The sequence below is a fragment of the Thunnus albacares genome, chromosome 15 (assembly GCF_914725855.1).
Source record: "Thunnus albacares chromosome 15, fThuAlb1.1, whole genome shotgun sequence".
NCBI classification, from domain to species: Eukaryota; Metazoa; Chordata; class Actinopteri; order Scombriformes; family Scombridae; genus Thunnus; species Thunnus albacares.
In genome coordinates, this window is record NC_058120.1 from 6,829,122 (window position 1) to 6,850,038 (window position 20,917).

The 20,917-nt window shown below is 39.7% G+C and overlaps 1 protein-coding gene across 4 annotated transcripts in view; it reads right to left on the reverse strand.

Annotated features, from left to right (window-relative positions):
• Positions 1-202: 202 nt before the first annotated feature.
• The window catches only part of LOC122998051 (CAP-Gly domain-containing linker protein 4-like), a 38,180-nt gene continuing 17,465 nt past the window's right edge, over positions 203-20,917 (reverse strand). For 2 of the 4 annotated variants that reach the window (XM_044374599.1, XM_044374597.1), the window contains exons 8-16: positions 18,327-18,462; positions 17,913-18,044; positions 13,994-14,089; positions 12,431-12,625; positions 12,152-12,286; positions 9,987-10,110; positions 3,108-3,172; positions 2,886-2,964; positions 203-2,545 (exon numbers count right to left, since the gene is read on the reverse strand). In XM_044374599.1, coding sequence (XP_044230534.1) covers positions 2,179-2,545; positions 2,886-2,964; positions 3,108-3,172; positions 9,987-10,110; positions 12,152-12,286; positions 12,431-12,625; positions 13,994-14,089; positions 17,913-18,044; positions 18,327-18,462 — 1,329 coding nt within the window. In that variant the 3' untranslated portion in view covers positions 203-2,178. The remainder of the gene's footprint in view (positions 2,546-2,885; positions 2,965-3,107; positions 3,173-9,986; positions 10,111-12,151; positions 12,287-12,430; positions 12,626-13,993; positions 14,090-17,912; positions 18,045-18,326; positions 18,463-20,917) is intronic. The other 2 variants (XM_044374598.1, XM_044374600.1) reach the window with 2 other exon arrangements.

A 20,917-nucleotide genomic window follows, 5' to 3' on the forward strand; every position in this document is an offset into this window, starting at 1 on the left:
CCCTAGAGGAATCTGATGGTAAGTGAACAGATATGTAACCATTTCAAAGTGCTTTCATTTACAGTCCCTGAAGACAACTATTCTCTGCACTTTGTGAAGAGTTCCAGAAATTCTAGCAAACCTATTTTTCATCCGTACAACCACACTCGATAAAAAGGCACAGAGCCAAAGAAGAAATACAGAGAGTCGTGGAGATGAGAGGTCAAATTAGAATAGAGTCTTTTATTTTCTTTTTTACAAATACCGTTATTTTGCACAACATGTAAATGCATCACATCAAATCCCTCTCTCACACACTCTCACTTCAAATATACACATCATGAATTTCATTTAAAAAGAAATAAAATATTCCCCACAAGGACATAGCGCCAAAAGACTTTCATACCCGTCAGTGGAATTTGAAATCACTCATGCTGTTAATACAACTGGGATTGCAGATACACGAAATATGAGAGTATATATCTATAGATGAGACTTGAAATGTGGAAAGAAATGCCACAGAACTTATCACAGAGATAGCCTTTATGCAAATGAGAAGCTATATTCAAAAAGGAAAGTGTTGATTAAAATGTTTTAGTAGGATTTTGGAAATACTGAGCTTTTAAAACACTGGCAGATATTTCAGACAACCTTGGGTTCTGACCACTACTGCTTTTCAATCACACCAGACAGATCAATGAGAGAACACCATTGGAGATTCTCCAGCTACTGTTGTGGCCTACACGCCTCAAATGGATGATACATGAGTGTTTTACTGAATAAAGGGCTTGTTTTCAACATGCACAATCGATGGCTTGTTCTCTTCTGAGTTGCCCTCATTCACGGATCCAATCAAACAGCAAACTCTATCCTTGAAACTTCTGGATGATTGCATATTTCCTGTGTCAAGCTGCTATAATTAAGCGTCAAATGCTATTAAGCCACATCCAGTGCTCTGAAATATGGTCTTCAACAAATGTAATGATACCACACTGTACTGAGGAGCTGTTTGGTCTGAGACTACAGCTGGGAACTCTCTATAGGACTTTGAAATTGTTGAAAGTCTCTGAAATCTTACAGTTTTAACAACTGAGATTTGTAGATTACACACTTCAAAATAAAGTTATCACATTCAGATGTCTCTACGTGATAAAATTGTGACAGCTCAGAGAGGTTTGAAAACTCCACCTGGACACAAATCAGGTTTAAAATGAGGCATTTTCCCACCTGAACCTAATATACTTCACAGATAGATACCTTCAATTTGAGATTCGACTTTGATATAAATGACACCACTGCCTCAACAATGTTACCAGCCTGCCGAAGCACAAAAGAATCATAGCCGAAGGGGCAATAAGTATTTTTGCAGCCCCACAGGACAATACAACCGTCATTTATCTACGTTGAGTTAACAGACAGTTTGTGGCAGATATTGATGTACACTAAGTAGGAGGAAACCGCCTCTGTTGATGTGGTTTTATTCTGATAGAGGCTAATAGAGGGCTTAGCTCACATTGATTCATAAGATGAAAATCCAGTTTTGACTCAACTTCCATCAATTATCTGTAAGCCATATGACGACCCTGGAAAAATCCATCACTCTTGTTTCAAAGTGCTCTTAATTAATACACACATGCACGCATACACGCACATAAACACATGCACGCTTTTGGTTAGAGAGTAGGCTACATCACCTAAATTATCTGATAAAAATCTTTACTTGATGTGATCAAATTTAGCTTTGCGTATAGAAATAGGTTTTCATGTATTCACATCCATACCATCCGCTTTTTTCATATACTGATCTATCATACTGATGTTTGTCAGTGCAATCAGATTAAAAGTAGTGCAGTGTTTTATGTCTTATTAAGACCCCCTCCCCATCCTGCCAAGACAAATTCTAATGAGAATTTTAAGTTAATTTAATAAAGTGCTTTCTTAGCCGCCTACATTTTCCCAAGAACTAATCTAATAGTTTAAATTTGAACTATTAATAACTGGTTTTACCACTGTAACCCACACCACATCTGGAGGAGTACAGAGAACAGACTATGTGCATGAGCAGGAAAAAAGAAAGAGACTTTTAAACTCAAAACTTTTGCTTCAAGTAGCTCATAAACAGAAAGTCAAAACATCTAATGCGTCTGTTGTAGAACCCTCCCTACACGTCCCACTCCGTTACTCCGTTTCCGGCCATTCTCAACTGTTTTCGTTCACTAAGCGTGAACCGTTGATGCCGTGGTAGGTGACGCGGCTGGGACGGACAAGCACGCCGTGGCCGGGGCGGCAGGTGAAGTAGCGGCGGCCGCCAACAGAGCCGTCGTTCTTGCCCTTTGGGCCTCGGAGCTCCAGACCCAGCCAAAGGCCTGGGGCAAAGTCTGCCGTGCCCAGGTAACGGATGAACGCCATCTCGTTGGCACTGCTCAGCAGGACCTGCATGCCCACGTGGAGGCGCACCTGGCCGTCAGAGCTGGGCGAGGGGCTGGATCCTGCTGTGCTCCCCGGAACACTGCCGCTACCACCGCTGAGAGTGCTCCAGCGCCGGCGGTGAGGGTTGGACTGACTTCTTTTTTTTTTTTTTTTTTTTCCAGATGAATTGTGGAAGCACAGAGAAAAAATACAGCAAGAGAGATTTATGAGAAAAGGTATGCAGTGTGAGCAGATATATCAAAAGTAAGTGGGAGATTCATGAGAGCTCAGTGTTTGAGGGATTGATTTTCAATTCCGTGTTCACTCTCATTATAACCACAATCATGCATTGGCCATTTAAAAAAGGAACCTTTTGCTGACTAATACCGCGGCTTCTTATCAGTATTGATTCTGCCACTGCTGTCGGGGATTAGAATGAAGCTGAAAAGCTTTGGGAGGGAGAAATGTGAGGGCTGTGCGGAAAATACGACACACACCTGGCAACGGGGCTTCTTCTGCTCGTCTCCTTCGGGGTGGCGATGGCTGATGATGTGCTGAAACTGCGACGGATGGTTCCTGCACGGCAATCACAAGAGCCAAGTAACCCCACACAGTTTCTTGCATAAGAATGACTTCACAAGCTCTCGCAGCATCATAAATGCTAAGACACATTTCAATATGATTTGAGTCAAAGCTTGCAATAAAGGTAGAACTCTCACCGCTGAAAGGATGACTGAGACGTGAGGAGGAGAGCTCTGAGAGGCAATCGACAGATCCATGGATCCTGTGGGTAAAAAAAAATAGATGTGCTGTAAGTAACGTGACAATACATCATACATAGTATATATACAAGACTACTGTAAAGTGCAATATCCACTGATATTAGGGTTTATCTCAAGCCTACTTCACCTCAAGTAATGCAGGGTAGACAGACAACGGGTATTAATGTGGAACAAAAATAAATGGAATGTCCATTTTGCACATATATCATATTAGAGTTAAAACACAAGTGAATAAGAGTTGACTGAGCCTGCATCAGATGATGGCCTACTCTCTTCTGAAGGGAAAAGAAACCATTTCTGCTGCTCACACCTGTCCTGGTTATTGATGTTTTCTAAGCCGCAATGTGACTATAATAACATTAGAGCTCGGGAAGCCACTGTCGAGAAATGAGCCAAAGAGGAAAAAAGTGTGACTTTGTTTTCTAAAAGGGATGTGAGTGGTGTGGTAGAGAAACAAAAATAAAGTGGGGGCATGGGGAGGGGAGGGGGGGGCAGCATAAGAAAAGCTGTTTGTTCTCTTAATGGGTTGTGATAGCTGCTGACAGGAGAAGAAAAGAAACGGAGAAACAAGTTGCTGGATGTAGAGAATGAGATTCTGCATTAGACGGAGGGAAACTATGTGCTCAGCTGAACACACCATGCGCCCCGGGGTTAATTAGGAAAAAAAAGAAGAGGAGAGGAAAAGGACATGAATAAGGGATGGCAAGAAAACACAGGCGCTGACTTCCCAAAAAACTAGCTTTTATCTCAGGGAAGACGTAAATAGCGGGTTAAAAAAAAAAAAAAGCAACATCGGGAAAATAGTGAGAGCAATAAAGAGATTAGAGGAGAGAAGAAAAGCTCCCCCTGAAAATCCCCCCGTGGGTCTGCAGGGAGTTGAGGCACAAGTGCCAAAGGAAGGTGAAGAGACCAATTATATGTTGGTATAAAAGGTGGAATGTGTTCATTTAACCAGCAATCTGGAAATCTGGAGAACCCTCTCTCCTTTGACAATCAAAACATGCAGTATTTTATATGTCATCTTCTTTCTAAAAATGTGTTGGGTTTTGTATTCAGCTGTGATACACATTATGCACTTGAGGCATTGGGCTATCAATGTGCCATCCAATAAAAAAAAAAAAAAGGTCAACAGTTTTTATCTGTTTGCACAAAATGTAAAATAAAAAGAAAACAATGTCTGGCGGTGAATAACTTAATGGCTTGTGAATATGTATGTCAGACAACTGTTTCCATATCCCCAGGATTAAATGATCCCCATAAATAGCCACCTTGGCACTTGATACATCTGTTGAGTCAACACTTTGTCTCTGTAGTGTGCAAGCCTGATGTGATCTACAGAAATAATAAGGCCTTTAGTGGAATTTGCCTTTGTTCGTGCACTGTTTGAACAGGTCAACGTGGGCGCCGTTGTGGAAGTAGTTCCTGTGTTAGCATCACGGAAGTGAGAACGTTGCAAAGAGATGTAAACACACAAGGGTGCAGTGAAAAGGTGGTTCAACTGTCAACTACATGCAAATGCATCCAATTGCCAACAGTGAGCAACTGCATATGTAGCATCACATCATAACTCAACTCCAATGTTGTTTATCTACCGATTTAGCTAACCACATGGATATAATGGTTTTGATTCAAGGTATTAAATGCATTATGTGTGTGACAGTAATTCCACACAATAATCAATACATTGACTAAGTATTTTGCTGCTGTTTCTGTTACACATCACTATGTATTGGATAAAAAAAGTACTACAATAGGTAACAAGTCTGTATGAAGCAACTCTGTTCACATCCACATTATGCTAGGTTTAGGTTAGGTTGTCTTGATTTGTTTTCCTGAAACATTAGAGTAGATTTTGTTCTCTTTAGGGTCTGAAATGTTTTTTACAGACATTACAGTGAAAAATGAACCCCAATAAATGAGTGTAGACACATATATCAAATGCGGATGCTTCAATGCAGTGCACAAGGTCTGACTGAAGGATGAATCAAAAGGACAATATGCACATACACAGTTTCTGACTTGATTCAGAAACACAAAACTAAAAGGAGCTAAATGACTGATATAGATACATCCACAGTTCTGCCACTTAAACAGCATTTCAGTCCTGTTAATCTCCAATTTGTGAGACTGGGAGTCATTTATGTGGGAAATACACATAAAATGGACCCTGATGTCCAAATAAAGCAAGCATCTCATCTGCTTCAATGTGAAAAAAAAAACAATTTGAAACTTACTGGTGACAGAAAAGTTTTAAAGTTTAAATGACTGCAATGACTACGTGACAGTACTTGATTGTAAGAAATGTCTGCACAAACCCATTAATATTTTCAGATCACCCAAGACCACCCCACTTTTCTCAAACTCAGGTCACAGCTGAGACAGATTGTTATTTACTGACATACATTATTACAGGCATCTAGGATGCGTTCAAAAACACACCCAAGTGAAATGTGTGTAATCGAAGTTTTCCTGAGTTTTGGCTCAGGTTTATTGTAATTATATGTCTAGTTAGGAAATGTTACCTTGAATGTACGACCAGACCAGATTGCACACACTAGACAACCTTCCAAGAGGCTGATTAGACACCTCAAGAGACAGCAGTGTATTTTAGAGAACATCTTTTGATTGAAGCTCAAAGGAATGTACCAATCCAAAATGGACCAGTCTCCACCCTAACAGATTTTGCAAACACAAAACAGTGCTTCAGTAATTTTCTCACAGGGAAAGCTATCAATCAAAACTTCAGAGATTTGGCTTGAATTTTAGTTGCAGTGATACTACTACAGAAAATACTCAGTTGCACCATTTAGCCAAACTATTGTTACATGCATGTAAAAATCCTGGAAAACGTCTCAAAGATAAACTAAAATCACAAAAAACAGGAACCTACTGTAATTAAAATGACTAACATATACACTAGACAGCAAGTAAGTCTACTAACAAAACTGAACACTAACCAAGTAGTAGATAGTCAGAATTATTAACTGTGCACCTTTATCAGTATTAGCACAGCTAATATACACTGCTATATAACTACTGCATCTAGGACGATCTTATTAACTATTCATTACAAGTATACAAGATCTTTTATTGTCCTCCATATTTTACAACCCACAGTTCAGAAATTCATGCAAATCAAACTAATCTCCACCACAAAAGCTAATAAAAAATTAGACAAAAACACAACTGTCATTGTCTTTAAAGTGAAGATAAAATACATGCCAAATTGCTGACCTATGACATCACTTTGTCTGGAACTTTGTCTAGAAATAGAAATGTGACATAAAAAGAGAACAAATACACTTCGTCCTCAGCATTTCTAGTCTGTAAAGACACTTCTCTGGCAGCGGCAGCAACGATGACATGAGAAGGGGTTGAGAATTCACCTCAGTTGACAGCCAGTCTAACAGAGACAATACAATCCACATAGCATAACGATACTGACAATATTTTGACCAGATGACTTGTTTTACATCAGATCTATGTTCTGGCGCTATGCATGAGGCAGCTGAGGACTTACATAATGTCGACACAAGCTGCATAGTGAAAGCAGCCCATTAGCAGAGTAGCAGCAGCAGCGTCAGTCCTCTGTCAGTGTCTACATGGTGTGTATTCAGGCACAGTACTGCTGTGCAGGTCACATGAATTTTGGTAGTGCTCAGAGCTGTTCCTGTTTTGTCAGACATAGATATCAAAAAAGTGCATCTGAAACACCTACTGTGTAGCCTTTAGTTGCCTTTTGTTTTATAAGTAAATCTTTGAGTCTATTCAATACTGTCAACACAGCTTTTCTAATTGACAGTAAAAAGAACACGAAGAAACTGCAGCTAAATATTTCCTCTAAATATTAATACAGTAAAAAGTAGTCAATGTTCTTATAATCACAACCTCAAGGCAACCAAACTCCTCTGTGCTAAATGTCATGTCTTTTTTGCGATCGCAACAGCATAATAAGTTAACCACATGGAAATCACACAGTGAGACATAAATACATTTCTACCATTAAATAAACACTTCAACACACTTACTCTCGCAATATATCTCACTTATTCTTTTCCCCCGCTATGAAAACCTCTTTACATCTCAACCTAAACAAAAGACATACACATATTCATTATCCATAATCCATACTTAAAGGCAGGGATTCTGGCGTCTAGCTCATTACTAGGTGCCACATTAAATTGAAGAGTCACACTGAGAGGGGGCCCCAGGCTTCACGTTCAACAACTCTGACTCTCGTTAATCACTAGTACAGAGGGGGACTGTTTGCCACACAGAGGGCAAAATCAAATATGTCAACACTCACACAAATGACACTGTCAAAGGAGCTCATTAGTGCCATCAGATGTATTGATGAGGGCAATGAGACGCAACCTCAGGGTTTTCAGGGCATAGTGTTGAATTCTTCAAAAATCTGCTCTGAACTTCAAAGAATTTATTAAAGATACTTGTTTGACGAATTGTTTATTTCTGTGGGTGAGCGCTGGCAAAAGCAAAAAGGGTCCATTCATTATTTTGTGACCTTAGAATTATAAGGTTCTATCTGACATTTGTGGCTAAAATGAGTTATTCACATGAAACTATTCTTTGACAGGTTACTCACATTTTGGGTGGGTTTATTTTTTTTGATTTATTAGCCCTGAAATTTGAGTAAAGAAAAAGTTCTCTCTCAAAAATCTGCCTCAAACTTGGTGCTATTAGGTTCAATCTGCAAAGCACCAATCAGTGCTTGGAATGTAAACAGGCGGACCAATCAGATTCTACCTCTTTACCATATGACCTCACTGCTCTGTGACTGTGGAGATGAAAAGATAGAGCAATTTAGTTCAATCTTAAACCTGCAGTGCAGAACCTTTGTCTCCCCCCTCTTGCAATGAGAGTAATTACACAAACACTGTTGACATCATCACCGCGACCTCTGACACTATTTACATGAGCCGGTCCCCGCCCTGGCAACGCAACATGGTTGGGGCGCACTGAGGACAGTCTGTCCCTGTCCACAGTCATAAACCAATCATTGCTGGTTGATGTAAAATGCATCACTACCAGTGCGGGAAAGTCGCCACAGACAAACTCCGGTGTACTGCGAAATACAGAAAGATGCTTAATCAGCATTGTGTGAACTTGTTTGGCAAGGGCTTGAATGTAATGGACGTTCACTTATATGTAAAAGTGTCACACTCCAGATTTAAGACACTAAGATTTTTGAGACCTCCAAATTGATGATTTTATCAAAATCATTATGAATGACACTGATACAAACACCAACTGAGTTAAAGTCAGTTTTGTATCTGGTTTGAACTCTGTGATAAGCAGATTTTTACCGTTAGCTATGATACTTGTCTGCTAGCTTGCTGAGTTTAATTACACATTAGCACAGTTGTTAGTAATAATTAGTTATTATTAGTGACTTAACTTACTCTGACTACTTAAAAAGTGAGCAATGAAAGCCAAAATGTTAACGTGTAAGAATATGAGATACATTCAGACTGCTAGCTGTTGATGCTGCTAACTGGGTTTGTGTGTGTTTAACATTATAACTTGAGTCCTGCAGCAGATCCAGAGATGACATAGAAACATTCAGAGCTCAGACACTGACAGAGACCCCAGTTTGTCAAAAGTTTTTTAAAAAATGAAGTCAATTCGGGAGCAGACAAGGACAAGGTTCTGACATGAAGAGAAATAGAGACAGCGGCAAAAAACCAAAACAAAGCAGAACAAAGGAGGGGAAATGTCAGCATGAATGGAGAAATAGTTTTGAATGTTTTTTCTAATTGGCTTGACTTTTGTTGTTGGTAAAACCTTATGAACTGTATATTCAGTTCAAATCTGTCAAATGTAGTTATGCCTAAATATAAAACATACAGCTAAATTATAACTTCCTTCAGTAGTTCATTCATTGATTTTGTGCATTAAAACAAAGACTAATCTGTCTACCTTTTCCAACAAAATCATCACTTTCTGTGAAGCGTCGGCAGATATAACCTTGTAATGCCAAACAAAGAGATCTCAGAGTTAGAAGGTTCTATCTGAAAATCACCTCATCAGCAAAAACCCCATCTAATGTGATAGGATTTTGACTGCCGGGGGACTTCCATTGATGCACTGAGCTCCTCTCTCCTCCTCTCCATCTGTATGTATTCTTTTACCATTAATGCATGTTACTAACTTGACTTCTTCCCCGGAGTTCTTTATGCTTTCTCATCCGCAGGATGGCCCTTGTTGACGTGTTGACGTTCTTCTGTCCTTCACCAGCTGTTCCTGCTGTGGTTGCTGCTAGTCATGTATCTATTGTTGTTGTTGTTGCTGTTGCTGTTGTTGTTGTGCTTCTCTGCCCCCCCAACCTCTTCTCTCTCTCTCTCTCTCTCTCTCTCTCTCTCTCAACCCAACCAGTCAGGGCAGATGGCCGCCTACCTAGAGCCGGGTTCTGCTTGAGGTTTCTTCCTGTTAAAGGGGAGTTTTTCCTTACCGCTGTCACCAAGTGCTTGCTCATGGGGGAATTGTTGGGTCTCTCTCTCTGTAAATTAAAGAGTATGGTCTAGACCTGCTCCATGTGAAAGGTGCCCTGAGATGACTTTTGTTGTGATTTGGCGCTATGTAAATAAAACTGAATTGAATTGAATTATATTTTTAGAGTACTAAGGGTGTCTTATTTTGACAAATAAGAGAACTGTGCTGTACATCAATTTTGTTAACTAGGATGTCAAAACTTTGAATCTCAATAACTATAAACCACTCAGAATCCAGATAGAACCTTCTAATTCTAAGGTGTTGATTTGTTGAAATGTAAGCTACCTTAAAAGGACCTGTGCTCACCTCTGAACACGAGACGGAGGAGCAAAGACTCCATGTTTTGGTGGACAGCTGAAGTACCTCACGCCTCCCACTGATCCATCATTCTTACCACTTGGTTTGTCTAGTTCGATGCCCAACCAGAGCCCTGGAAAAACAAACAGACAGACAAAGGGGTCACTAAGAAATGTTGGAAGTATTCCATATTAAAACCACTACGCCCTGATAGCTCCTCTCAGCCTACTTTCAAAGCTTTTCTGTTGTCTGTTGGAGATATGCAGATGTGTACTGACAGGAACCAACCACATGCCAAATCCAGTCTAAGAGATTCACCTTAAAAAGGTGAGTGTAGAGGGTAATGTTCCAACCATTTAATTCTGGCTTTTGTAAAAATCTGATGGCTTAACTAGAAAATTATCAATCAGGAAAGACACCATATGTGAGCAAAAATGCACATCTTTCATTTAATAAAGAGACTTTGGTTTTGATAAATGTTTTGCAGTGCAGCAAAGCCGATATTTCACTGTGCAGCACTCCCTCTTACTACATGTAATCCCTAAATATCTGTTTAGCTCTTTAACTTTCAGTTAGTGCCCTTTAAAGTGATGTGACTATTCTATGCAAAACACAAAATTCAGAGCATCTTTCTCCCTTATAATGACTTTAAGACACCTTGCGTGTGCCACTTTAGGATATAGACAAAAAGTTCAAAAGAAGCCAGTTTACTGTGATGTGTTCAGCAAGAAGAAGAGCTACTTTACACATAGAGACGCAGTCCTCAATGCACCGAGGCTGAGAAAACAGAACATTCCTATCACTGATTTAAGAGTATCAAAGGAAACTTAAGACTGAAATCCCTTCAAACATGATCCTCAGTGGTGTGAGATGTGTTGGTACTTATTCATACATGACTGATGCCTGGGCAGAACTACTGCCTAAATATTAATGAATACTGTGAGCCGTTTTCTGCCTGGGTTTCAGTGGATTTTGCTCAGCAGCTGCTTTCTCATATCTTGTGTTTCCGAGTATCTTCTGCCCAACACAAGCTTTGCCATTTCCATGACTGGTGGCTGAGTATACAATGAAGCTCATGCAAGTTAAAAGAGCTTAATAGCGCTTCCATCACTACTCCACATGTGATTGACTGAACAATAACACTGCACAGACATTTTATAATAATACTATTTGCAAACTTTTTAATTTCTTGCTAAAAAAAAAAAAAAGAATAGAGAATGAACTCTGAAGTTTCATGTGTATCTAGTGGAGGCAACCACAGTAAAGTTCTACATGTAGAGACCGATCTTTGATCCTGATCGTTCCTCATGATGTCATCTCTTTGGACAGAACTCATTCAGCATTTGTAAAAATTTAAAACTAAGCCCAATAAAAAAATACCAGGATACATTTAAGGAAACATTAAAGAAATGCAGTAATTATAATTCTTTATGTCAGACATGAAAACAGCAAAGTAAGAACAGATATGATTTATTAATGGAATAATGAATATTTCAAATAGCTTTTGAAGGCTTTAAAAGAGGCTTTTAAAAAGCCTCAAGGTGACAAGGTGCCACTTGTCGAAAACTGATGCTGTTCAACATTTTCCAGAGAGTACACTTTGGTACTCTTGGTGTCCAACCTGTTCTTTATTGAACAGTAACAGTCTAACATTTACTGCAGTATGCTAGTGAATCAGACTGAACAGATTCAAATGCCATGTGCAGCTATGCCAAATTATTCATAAATGTCGTAACATTGAGTAGGTAGTCTATTGACTGAGTATCAGTATTTGTTGACTATGAAATAAGTATTTAATTTGTTTAACTGTGGGAGTTTTAATCATATTCTGAACAATCCAGTTGATCAAATAGCTATAAAAAGACACAATAACGTTGACATTAGACTGCACACAATTGTATGGAGTTCCTTGCAAATCACACTTCAAAAAGCATTTTGTGTGCACATCCATGTATCATTCACATTGCAAATAATTCAATTTACAATGTCCATGAGTGTTTGTAGAGAAATTAGGCTGAATAACATCTTTGTGATTCCAACATGTGATTGTAGTACAATTCAGACTATACAGATGAAAGGCAACGCGGCAAAAAATCCACCGAATAAGGAGTGAGATATCAAAGTGTATCATGCATGATATACATTTTGAGTGTTTTAACATTATAAAAACTGACCTGGGGCAAAGCTGGTCTTTCCACAAAATTGGACTACACCAGTTCTCTGGCCTACAACCAGCACCCTCTCCCCCAGGCGCACCTCGGGGCCCTCACACACAGAGCTACTAGCTGAGGGGGTTCGGCTTCGAAGACCTGGGAGAGAGATGATCAAAGACTGTTTCACTACTGTGAGAATTGTCGTCTTCAATTTGATTCCATTAGATCTGTATAATCATTAGAAAAACCCTGAAATGATAGTCTTAATCTTCATTTAGTCGGCGTTAAGATAATATACACCTCCAGGAGTGAGTGAGGTGGTACAAGGAGAAGAGCGGAGGGCTGGAGAGGGTGTCGTCCTGGGACTCAGAGAAACACGTTCCCGTCGCTGTCTGGCAGGAAGACGTTGCCTTGGCAGTGGACGAGGTCGAGCACCTGGTCCATGCCGAGAGTCCAGCGAAGAGGACGAAGAGGAGAGAGAGCGGGAGAGGACACCTGTGATGACAATGACACAGAGGAATGAATGGCCGGAGACGCAGGAACAGCTCATTTAAATCAAGAGCCCCACAAACCAAGTGACAGAAAACACACACCACAATCTATTTACGTGAAGACAGCCACTTTGCCAGCTATATACTACACATCATTCTAAAAAGGCGCATAAAGGGTTGCAACTAGGCTCCACTGGGACCTTTGTTATGCACTTATCCACTCTGCTGTCTAAAAATCACACGGCACAAATTGTGTGCCTCCTTTCTTAATACTGAACCCACCATCCATCCATCTAGGCCTATATAAGCAACTCTTGTAATTCAACTGGAATAATGAAGCTCAGCCTATATTCATTTTTCTGTTTTGTTCTTCAGAATGTGACAGTGCCTGTGGCACTCAGATCCAGACTATTACTGCTGTACTTTTTCAGAAATCCAAGCATCTGTGTCACATCATTCTAAAGCAGCACAAATCAAGTGAGCTCAATCTTTCACAGTTGCTTCTCCTATTACTGAGGTCCAACTAAGGGCCAACATGGTGGTACCCACCCAACATGAGGGAATAAGATGGAGGAGGGGGGATGCCCAATTTCACTCTTAAAAAGCCATTTGGACACAGGACCTCATTAAGCTTTCAACTTTCACAGACCTACACAGGCCATGAGTTCATTAAGTGCCCAACTCTTAGAGGCTAATTAATTAAATCTGTGCCAAAGTGCTTTAAGACGAAGGAAAGATTCAAGTACAAACAAATTGGAACCCAGACAGTGATGGGCAAAAAAATTCTCACCCTTTGCCAAATGTTGTTTTCAATAGTAAGCCTTCACTAATGGGGCCTTAAGAGTAGATGGCAATGTGCAGAAATAACAGTTGAAGCTGCTGATTCTGTCATTTCTCTTTGAGCTAATCAATCCCTCATCGCCTTAATTGATTACTGGGCTGGTGTGGTTTTGGTTTGATGCACAACAATTAGAAGTGCAAGCATATTGTACTTTCAGGTTGAAGAAAAATTTTGATTTTATATTTTGCTGAATATTCACTTTCCCTTTTGTAATACCCAATCAGATCTGCTTTATCACCATGCAAATTAAGCTTCAACTGCAAATCCAGAACTAAGACATGATACAGTTTATCAGAGCATCCGTTTCATTTTAGAAAAGTTGTCGCTGTTCCTGTTGATCTACCCACAGGTGGATTAAGATTTTGGGTTCAAGTATTAAGGTGCACTGATTATCAGAGAAATGTATAGTGCAGTGTATAGGACCTACAGTCAAATATTTTTTTTGTTTTAAACAAAGAGAGATTATACTAAATACACTCCCATTCTCTGATATCCAGTGTATCAAAGCCCACTCAGCTCTAACTGCAGTACCTGTCTTTGTCACTGAGGCGCCTCCCTCTGTGCCCTGGTTGGGACCAGGTGGACTTTTTTGATTATCAGGGGTTTTTTTGACAGATGGAGATAAACCTTCCCACCCACACACACACACGGACAAAAAAGACACAGTGACTACTTTTCAACACAGAGATCAATATCATCTTAGTCAGATTAGAGGATTACATGAATGCGTTCAATCGCAGTGTTCATCACAGTTCAATGATGTTTGTATAATTTGAAAGTCACTTTGACAATTGAAATAAGAAATTCGTATTTATATTCTTAAGTTTGACAGTTTGAAATTTATCATTTCTATAGTTGTCATGCTGTATCTGTTGAAGAACTTTGCCTGTTGAGATTATCTGATTATCAAAATGCACCTACGTTGGATGTATAATCTCAGTGGAAATTATGAACGTAGATAGAGTGGTTTACGTTGGTGTTAAGTAGCTATCCAAAGCAAGAAAACTAATCAAAATACAATTTACAGAAAGAGAGTTTATCGAGTTTTTATCAAATAAAGAGAATTACAAATGAGGAAAATGAGAAGACACACAGTGTAACACTCCAAGAGTGTCGAAGTTAAAGCCAGAGACAAAAAAAGCTACTCTGAAAACAAAAAAAACACAGGACAGGACAATAGAGAAATAAAAATAGAGGACAATATGACATTGTTGAGTAGCAATGAAACAAGAATTACTGAAAGGAAATCTTTCTTGATTGAGCTAAGATTGTCTTTTACTCCAACACACAATAAAAACACTTAAATATGCTGAGACAAGCAGGTACACCAACACAAAAACCCAATGACAATGAATACAAAAGAACAAAAAAAAAAAACTTCAAAAAGAATCTTGGTAACGACTCAAATAGCACACAAGAAATAACATTTTTTGCAGAAGTAAACATAATTATGTTCTTTCAGTAGTTTTATAGCACTAAAACGTAACAACTTTGAGTGAACTTTTTATATCTTTGTTGATTTGAATATATCTACCATAAATCTCACTGAATGTTCTTCAATGGGCGATAAAATCAACATCCATGTATTTAAACAGATGTAAGGAAAAAATATAATTTCCAATGAGGATTCGATTCATATATAAATTTGCCACAAACTCTCACGTTACTTCAAGTTTAAACTATATATTGTGCTTTGCAAAAAGCATTTCAAAAATCTAAAATCAGTCTGGTATTTATCGATTGCCATTTCACTTCACATTTAGAGGAAGCTGGGAAACGGTCCCCTCAGAGGCAGAGTTGTGTCTTTCCTTTGAACTCCAAAGAGGAGACTACATTCCTACTCAGAATACCAAACATTTCTTGTCACTTGACCTTTAGCTCGCAGGGACCTCCTGGCTCTATCTATCCCTTCCACATACTGACGTTCACTTCAAGTGACAGACTGCAGAACAGACTGAGGCTTTATGAATCAAGCAGTGGTGCTTTGTGAGCGTTGTCTGTGTTCCCACCACCCTTTGAGGCCTGAGCTACAGTTGACACACTCTAATAGGGGCCAGCCTGGCATTCTGCTGTGTCTGTCTCTCCTGGTTAGCGAGACGAGACAGTTTCACAATGACCCATCCAATCTACTGATACACACGAGCGAGCTGTCTGCACTGCCCATCCGATGGGACGCTAAAAACACAGGTGGCGCAGAGAGTTTGGACTGAAAATGGCTGACAAAGGCCCTGAAAAGTGTTTGGTCATAAATTAGCCTGGTTCCTGGGTTGTATGGAGGTGCTGACACAAACACCCTCACATGCATTGGATGCCACACATACACACACCTTGTGATGAATAGCTGCCAGGCTATTCAGCCTGTCTATGCCCTAGTTATTAAACCTTGCTTAATTGGACTATCAATCACAGAATTCCATAGGCCACTCCGAGGTCCACTATTCCAGTCACATCCAGATAAACGGCCTTCAAAACCTTTGAATATTACACCACCACGATAAAGCTGTAAACCCTAGGGGGTGCAAGAACCACAAAACCCAACAAAGGTTTCTACACTGTTCTGTGGTGACTGGACTATATTATGAGCCCACATTAGTCACGAATTGAAGATGTGGGCATCCAAGGACTATGAGAGTAAGGTCTTGTCAGCAGTCTAATTTATGCATTGTCCTTTGGCACTGGTTCAGAATCCACTTTTCAAAGCATTCGAGGAAGATTAATATGAAAGCCCAGATGCAATACATCCTGCCATCCAGTGACATGGCTCAGACGGGCTGTAAACGGTGAGAAAGCCTCTTTTTGGCACAAAAGAGGCCATCAGCTGGAGTTGTGACTCAGCTGATGGCCTCATCTGGACACTGGAGTGACTCAGTCCCTCTATAGTCAGCTAGCGGCCCAATGTGTCAGCATGAAAACTACAAGTATGGGAACAATTTTTTGTGATAGAATGACTGTGTGTCCACACCACTACTGCAACCAAAAAAAACATTTCATCATCAACCATATTTCCTTTTACTAAACTTGATATTTTTTTATTAATTTATTTGCAAGATCAAAAATATTGAAAATGACCATTGCTACACACTTTAAAGATTTAAACTTTTAAAGATAAAGATAATGCAATGTTTTAACACTGTAAAGAGACACACAAAAATTATATGCAGACTACAAATGCATGGTCGAAGTTTCTACACATATAACTGAATATTGTTGTTGTCACTGTATGCCCCTCAGCTAAATTATTAGTCAATATGCTCAGTCACAGACATCTCTCTTTTATGGCTCGGTGAAATAATCCAGCGGTTTGTGGTCCTAACCTGCACTGATCTGATTTCACAATCAAGGTTGACCTTCTCTCGCCATCAACTGGGCACCAAAAACACATTTACTTTTAGCAATCACAGAGTACAAATTACATTAAGAGATATTTAGACGACTGGATTGCAATTTTTGAGACTCCCCCACAAATGTGTACCTTTATTACTTTCTCTCCTTCATACTTCAAGCTGTGCAAAGTTATGAAAATAAATGACAAATCAATCCAAAAGGCATATTCTACTGACGATGCATAAAGTATTTGTGGTGAATGTTACTTTGCTTACTTATACTATATTCTACTGTACATGATAAAAACATTACAGCAGAGGGGGAGTTGAGCACCACCATATCACACAGGAGGTAGACACAGTTGTAATCCAATTATTGGAGAATGAGGGGCTATTAACAACATTTTTTCTGTCATTTTCAGCACATCATCCCCAGAGAAATAGGAATGTTTCTAATGCTGCTGGTACCTAAAGCACTTCAAGAGTTACTTCTTCAACAGGGAATACTGGGGGGGGGGGGGGTCATTTATCGGTCTAATGCTGTTAGTCCCAAATGTTTGTTTGTATGAGGTTGTTGCGGTTATTCTGTTTTTTTATATGATGTATGGTTTATAATAATATATCCGTGATCTCCTCCAGGGGACTGTACATGAGATTACCTCAGACACGAGGAAACGTTAGCCCTGTGACATTTTTTTCACCTGTGCTCACAAAGTTCACACATTTACTTGCCCTCAGGGCCATACGAGCTTTTCAGTTTCACTGTCTTTGTAGTTTATGTTATGAATAAATTATTTTCAGGATTTTTTTTTTTTAATTTACAATACATTCAGCCAGAACTCCTCAGGCAAACATATTATTCCAAATTCTTGGATCCAAAAACTTGTGAGGTGACACTCATGCTGACCTGAGCACAGCTTGAACCATGAGAATTGAGCCAGATGGAGCAGTGTCCATCCAGTCATAGCTCTTTCTACAAACTGCTCTTACAATTCTTGTGTGACGTGCTGGATGTATCTTTTTTTTTTTTTAAACATCTTGACTGTAAACCAAACGCATCAAAGGCATGTTTTTATTAAGCAGAAATGTTCTGAGGTGGGATGACCTGTGTGTAACTTGTTCTCTACCTGTGTTAATCTTGGAAGTGATGCGGGACAGGTCGATGCGACGAGGTGGGCGTATGGGTGTAGACGTCTTTGTGCTACTGGTTTTATGTCTTTCCAAAGGCTTGCTTATCTTGGAGAGAGGAGCAAAGATTCCTGTAAAGAGAAAGAATAAATTTAACAATACAAGTATCCAATGATAATGGTGATATTAGATATACAGGGTAATAAGACAAACAGTGAAACAACAGCAAAAGGCAAATATGGTCATTTGAACCCATTAAATTTACTTACATTTGGGTTAGATACAATAGCACTGAAGAATGTGATTGGACTAATTAAGTCCTATAAAGTCAATAATAGTAGAAGAGATTGACTATGCGTGTGAATGAGCCAGTGTTTGAACTCTAAGTGCTTCTGGGCTGCAGCATGACCTACCATGTTTGATTCGACAGGTGAAATACTGAACCCCTGCTACTGAGCCATCATTCTTCCCCTCTGGTTTGTCAAGCTCCACTCCAGCCCAGAGGCCCCCAGAGAACTCAGTGCTGCCACAGAATCGCAAGGTTCCTACCTGCAAACACACACTTAGTGAGTACCACTGAAAGTCAAAACAATGATGCAGCAAAAGCACTGACCCGATGCACTAACAGCGTGTGAAGTCATTCCATCTTCATTCAAAAATATGTCAAGAGCAGGCCCCCCATCACAAACTCAACATTTTGATATGTTCACGAAAGCAACAGAATAGACAAATAACAAAAGAGAAAAAAAGATCAAAGAATGAGACAGTGCCAGAAAGCGCAGGAAAGATAAGAGTTTTGATTAACCAATCTCTACAACTTGGCACGCTGCGATTTTGTTCTCAGTGTGACACAAAACTCTATTAGTGGTTCATTCTTTCAGAGCAAATGTCCAACTGAGCTAGAATTACTATTTTCTCATCGTGTACATGTCTCTGTTTGCAGATACATGTGTGTGCATGTGCAGCTGGGATGGTCCTAGAGCAAGGACACACAGACACAGTGTGTAGGGGATTTTATGGAGGAAAATGTTATACAGATACAACATAGGCACCATAACAATAGTAATTGTAATACATTTCATTTGTACCGCACCTTTCATTCATAGGGAAACTCCAAGTGCTACAGTATTAATGGCATTGAACACACAACAAAGAAAATAGTAATAATAGTAATAAAAGTTAAGATGAAAAAGCCTTCCTGAATAAAAAGGTTTTTAGACCTTTTTTAAAAGTGACTAGAGTCTGTGCTGCATCCAGATGGTTATGAAGGCTGTTCCTCAAGCGTGGTGCAGCAGAGCAGAAGGCTCCATCCCCCATAGAGATGCCTCCTTGTCACTTTTGTCTGCTAGCAAACAACAGAAAAATGTCTAAAAGCTGCTGTGTGGTGGCAAGCACTACCAAAAGGGTAAAGAACCCAGAACTAAGTTTTTATAAGCTGCCGAACCAAAAAACTAAGCCTTTAAGAGGACAAAAGTGAATACAGGGCTGTGTGCTGTGCAGTGAAAGAGACAGACCTGATCTGAGCTGCATGGACAGCCTGCAGCTCAAAAACCTCCGTAAAAATGACACATTTACCTGGACACGCTGCTAGTCACAGAGAACACACAGGTTGAAAGTAAAACAGAACAGCTGTTTAATTGAAATTGAAGTTTAAATCACAAAATAGCTAACCTGCATTCAGCTGAAATGCTATTTGTAAAATGAATGGGAATGGGAAAATGAATAGAAAATGACTGCATGTGTGTATGTGTAATTTCCCTGCCTGCGTTTAAAAACTGTAGTCGCCATATCAGCTGTGAAAAGTGTGATGCCAGCCTGTTATGTAGTGCTATACAGTTGTGCTATCTCTACTGTAGACGTGATGTCAGCCCTTGCATTCATGTATTGCATCTTAGCATTTACAATGTAACAGGTTTCAGCATATGCTAAACTACCTTTTCCTCTCTGGTAGACATAGGGTGCTAAAATAATCCTTAAACATGTTGAAATCTAAAGTTTTTAGCTAGCTACAGGCATTTTGTTAGCCCTTGGTCGTATATTATGGTGCTGATTGTTTTCCCCTCTGGTGGGTGTGCTTTTCAGGGTATGACACGTTGCACTCTGTCTCTATGGAGTGGAGCTTGGTGCTAGGGGCCTGGAGCAGCAAGCTGCTGGCAGATCTAAGAGTGTGGGTGGAGGTTTATGGTAAGATCAGTTGCAGGTAGGGAGGGAGGCGCATGTCCATTGATGGATTTGAGAGGGGTGGAGTTTAGAGATGTTTTTTGAGATGGCAGAGAGAGGTTTTGCATAGATGTCTTATATGGTCATCAAAAGTCAGCAGAGGGTCAAACCTAATACCTAGATTATTGACTGTGTAGGAACCAACGTACCTTCTTATATAGAAAGGATTGGGATGAGTAATGGTGGCTGGTGGGTTTAGTTCAGTCGGCAATACAGCAAGATCTTTGTTTGACCAGAAGCTGATACTGTATATCCAAGATGAGTTTTCTCGGTCAAGCATTCATCAAGATCCATGTTTAGCTTATGAAAACTTGCAAGTCAGTTATCTAGTCTATACAAAGCTAGTGGAGAGTGAAGGAATACCAGACTGTCATACACAACATCATGGACTTGAGTTACAGACAGGGCTCTTACATAGAGAAGCTGGTCAGGATGGACAATATGATGGTCGACAGATATGAAACATGTGTTTTTAAGAGCACTGAACTTCTTCATCCTTGGCAAATGTTTTCTGCTGCACAATTATTCTAAACTTGCTTGGAATATGAAAAGCATGATGGGTTTGAAGGTTTTTGTTGCTTTACTGCTCGCTGCTCTCAATTTATCCTCAACTATTTCCACCATCAAGCACTTCCTTCACAATATGTGTAGTAAAGTGCTGTACAAGTCTCGGAGGTTAAGCTAATGCAAAACTAATGGCAAGCAACAGGCCACCTCTACCACTATGCATTACCAAAATTTGTGTGAACAGTTCACCATCTACCCACAGACTGCCTTTGATTTG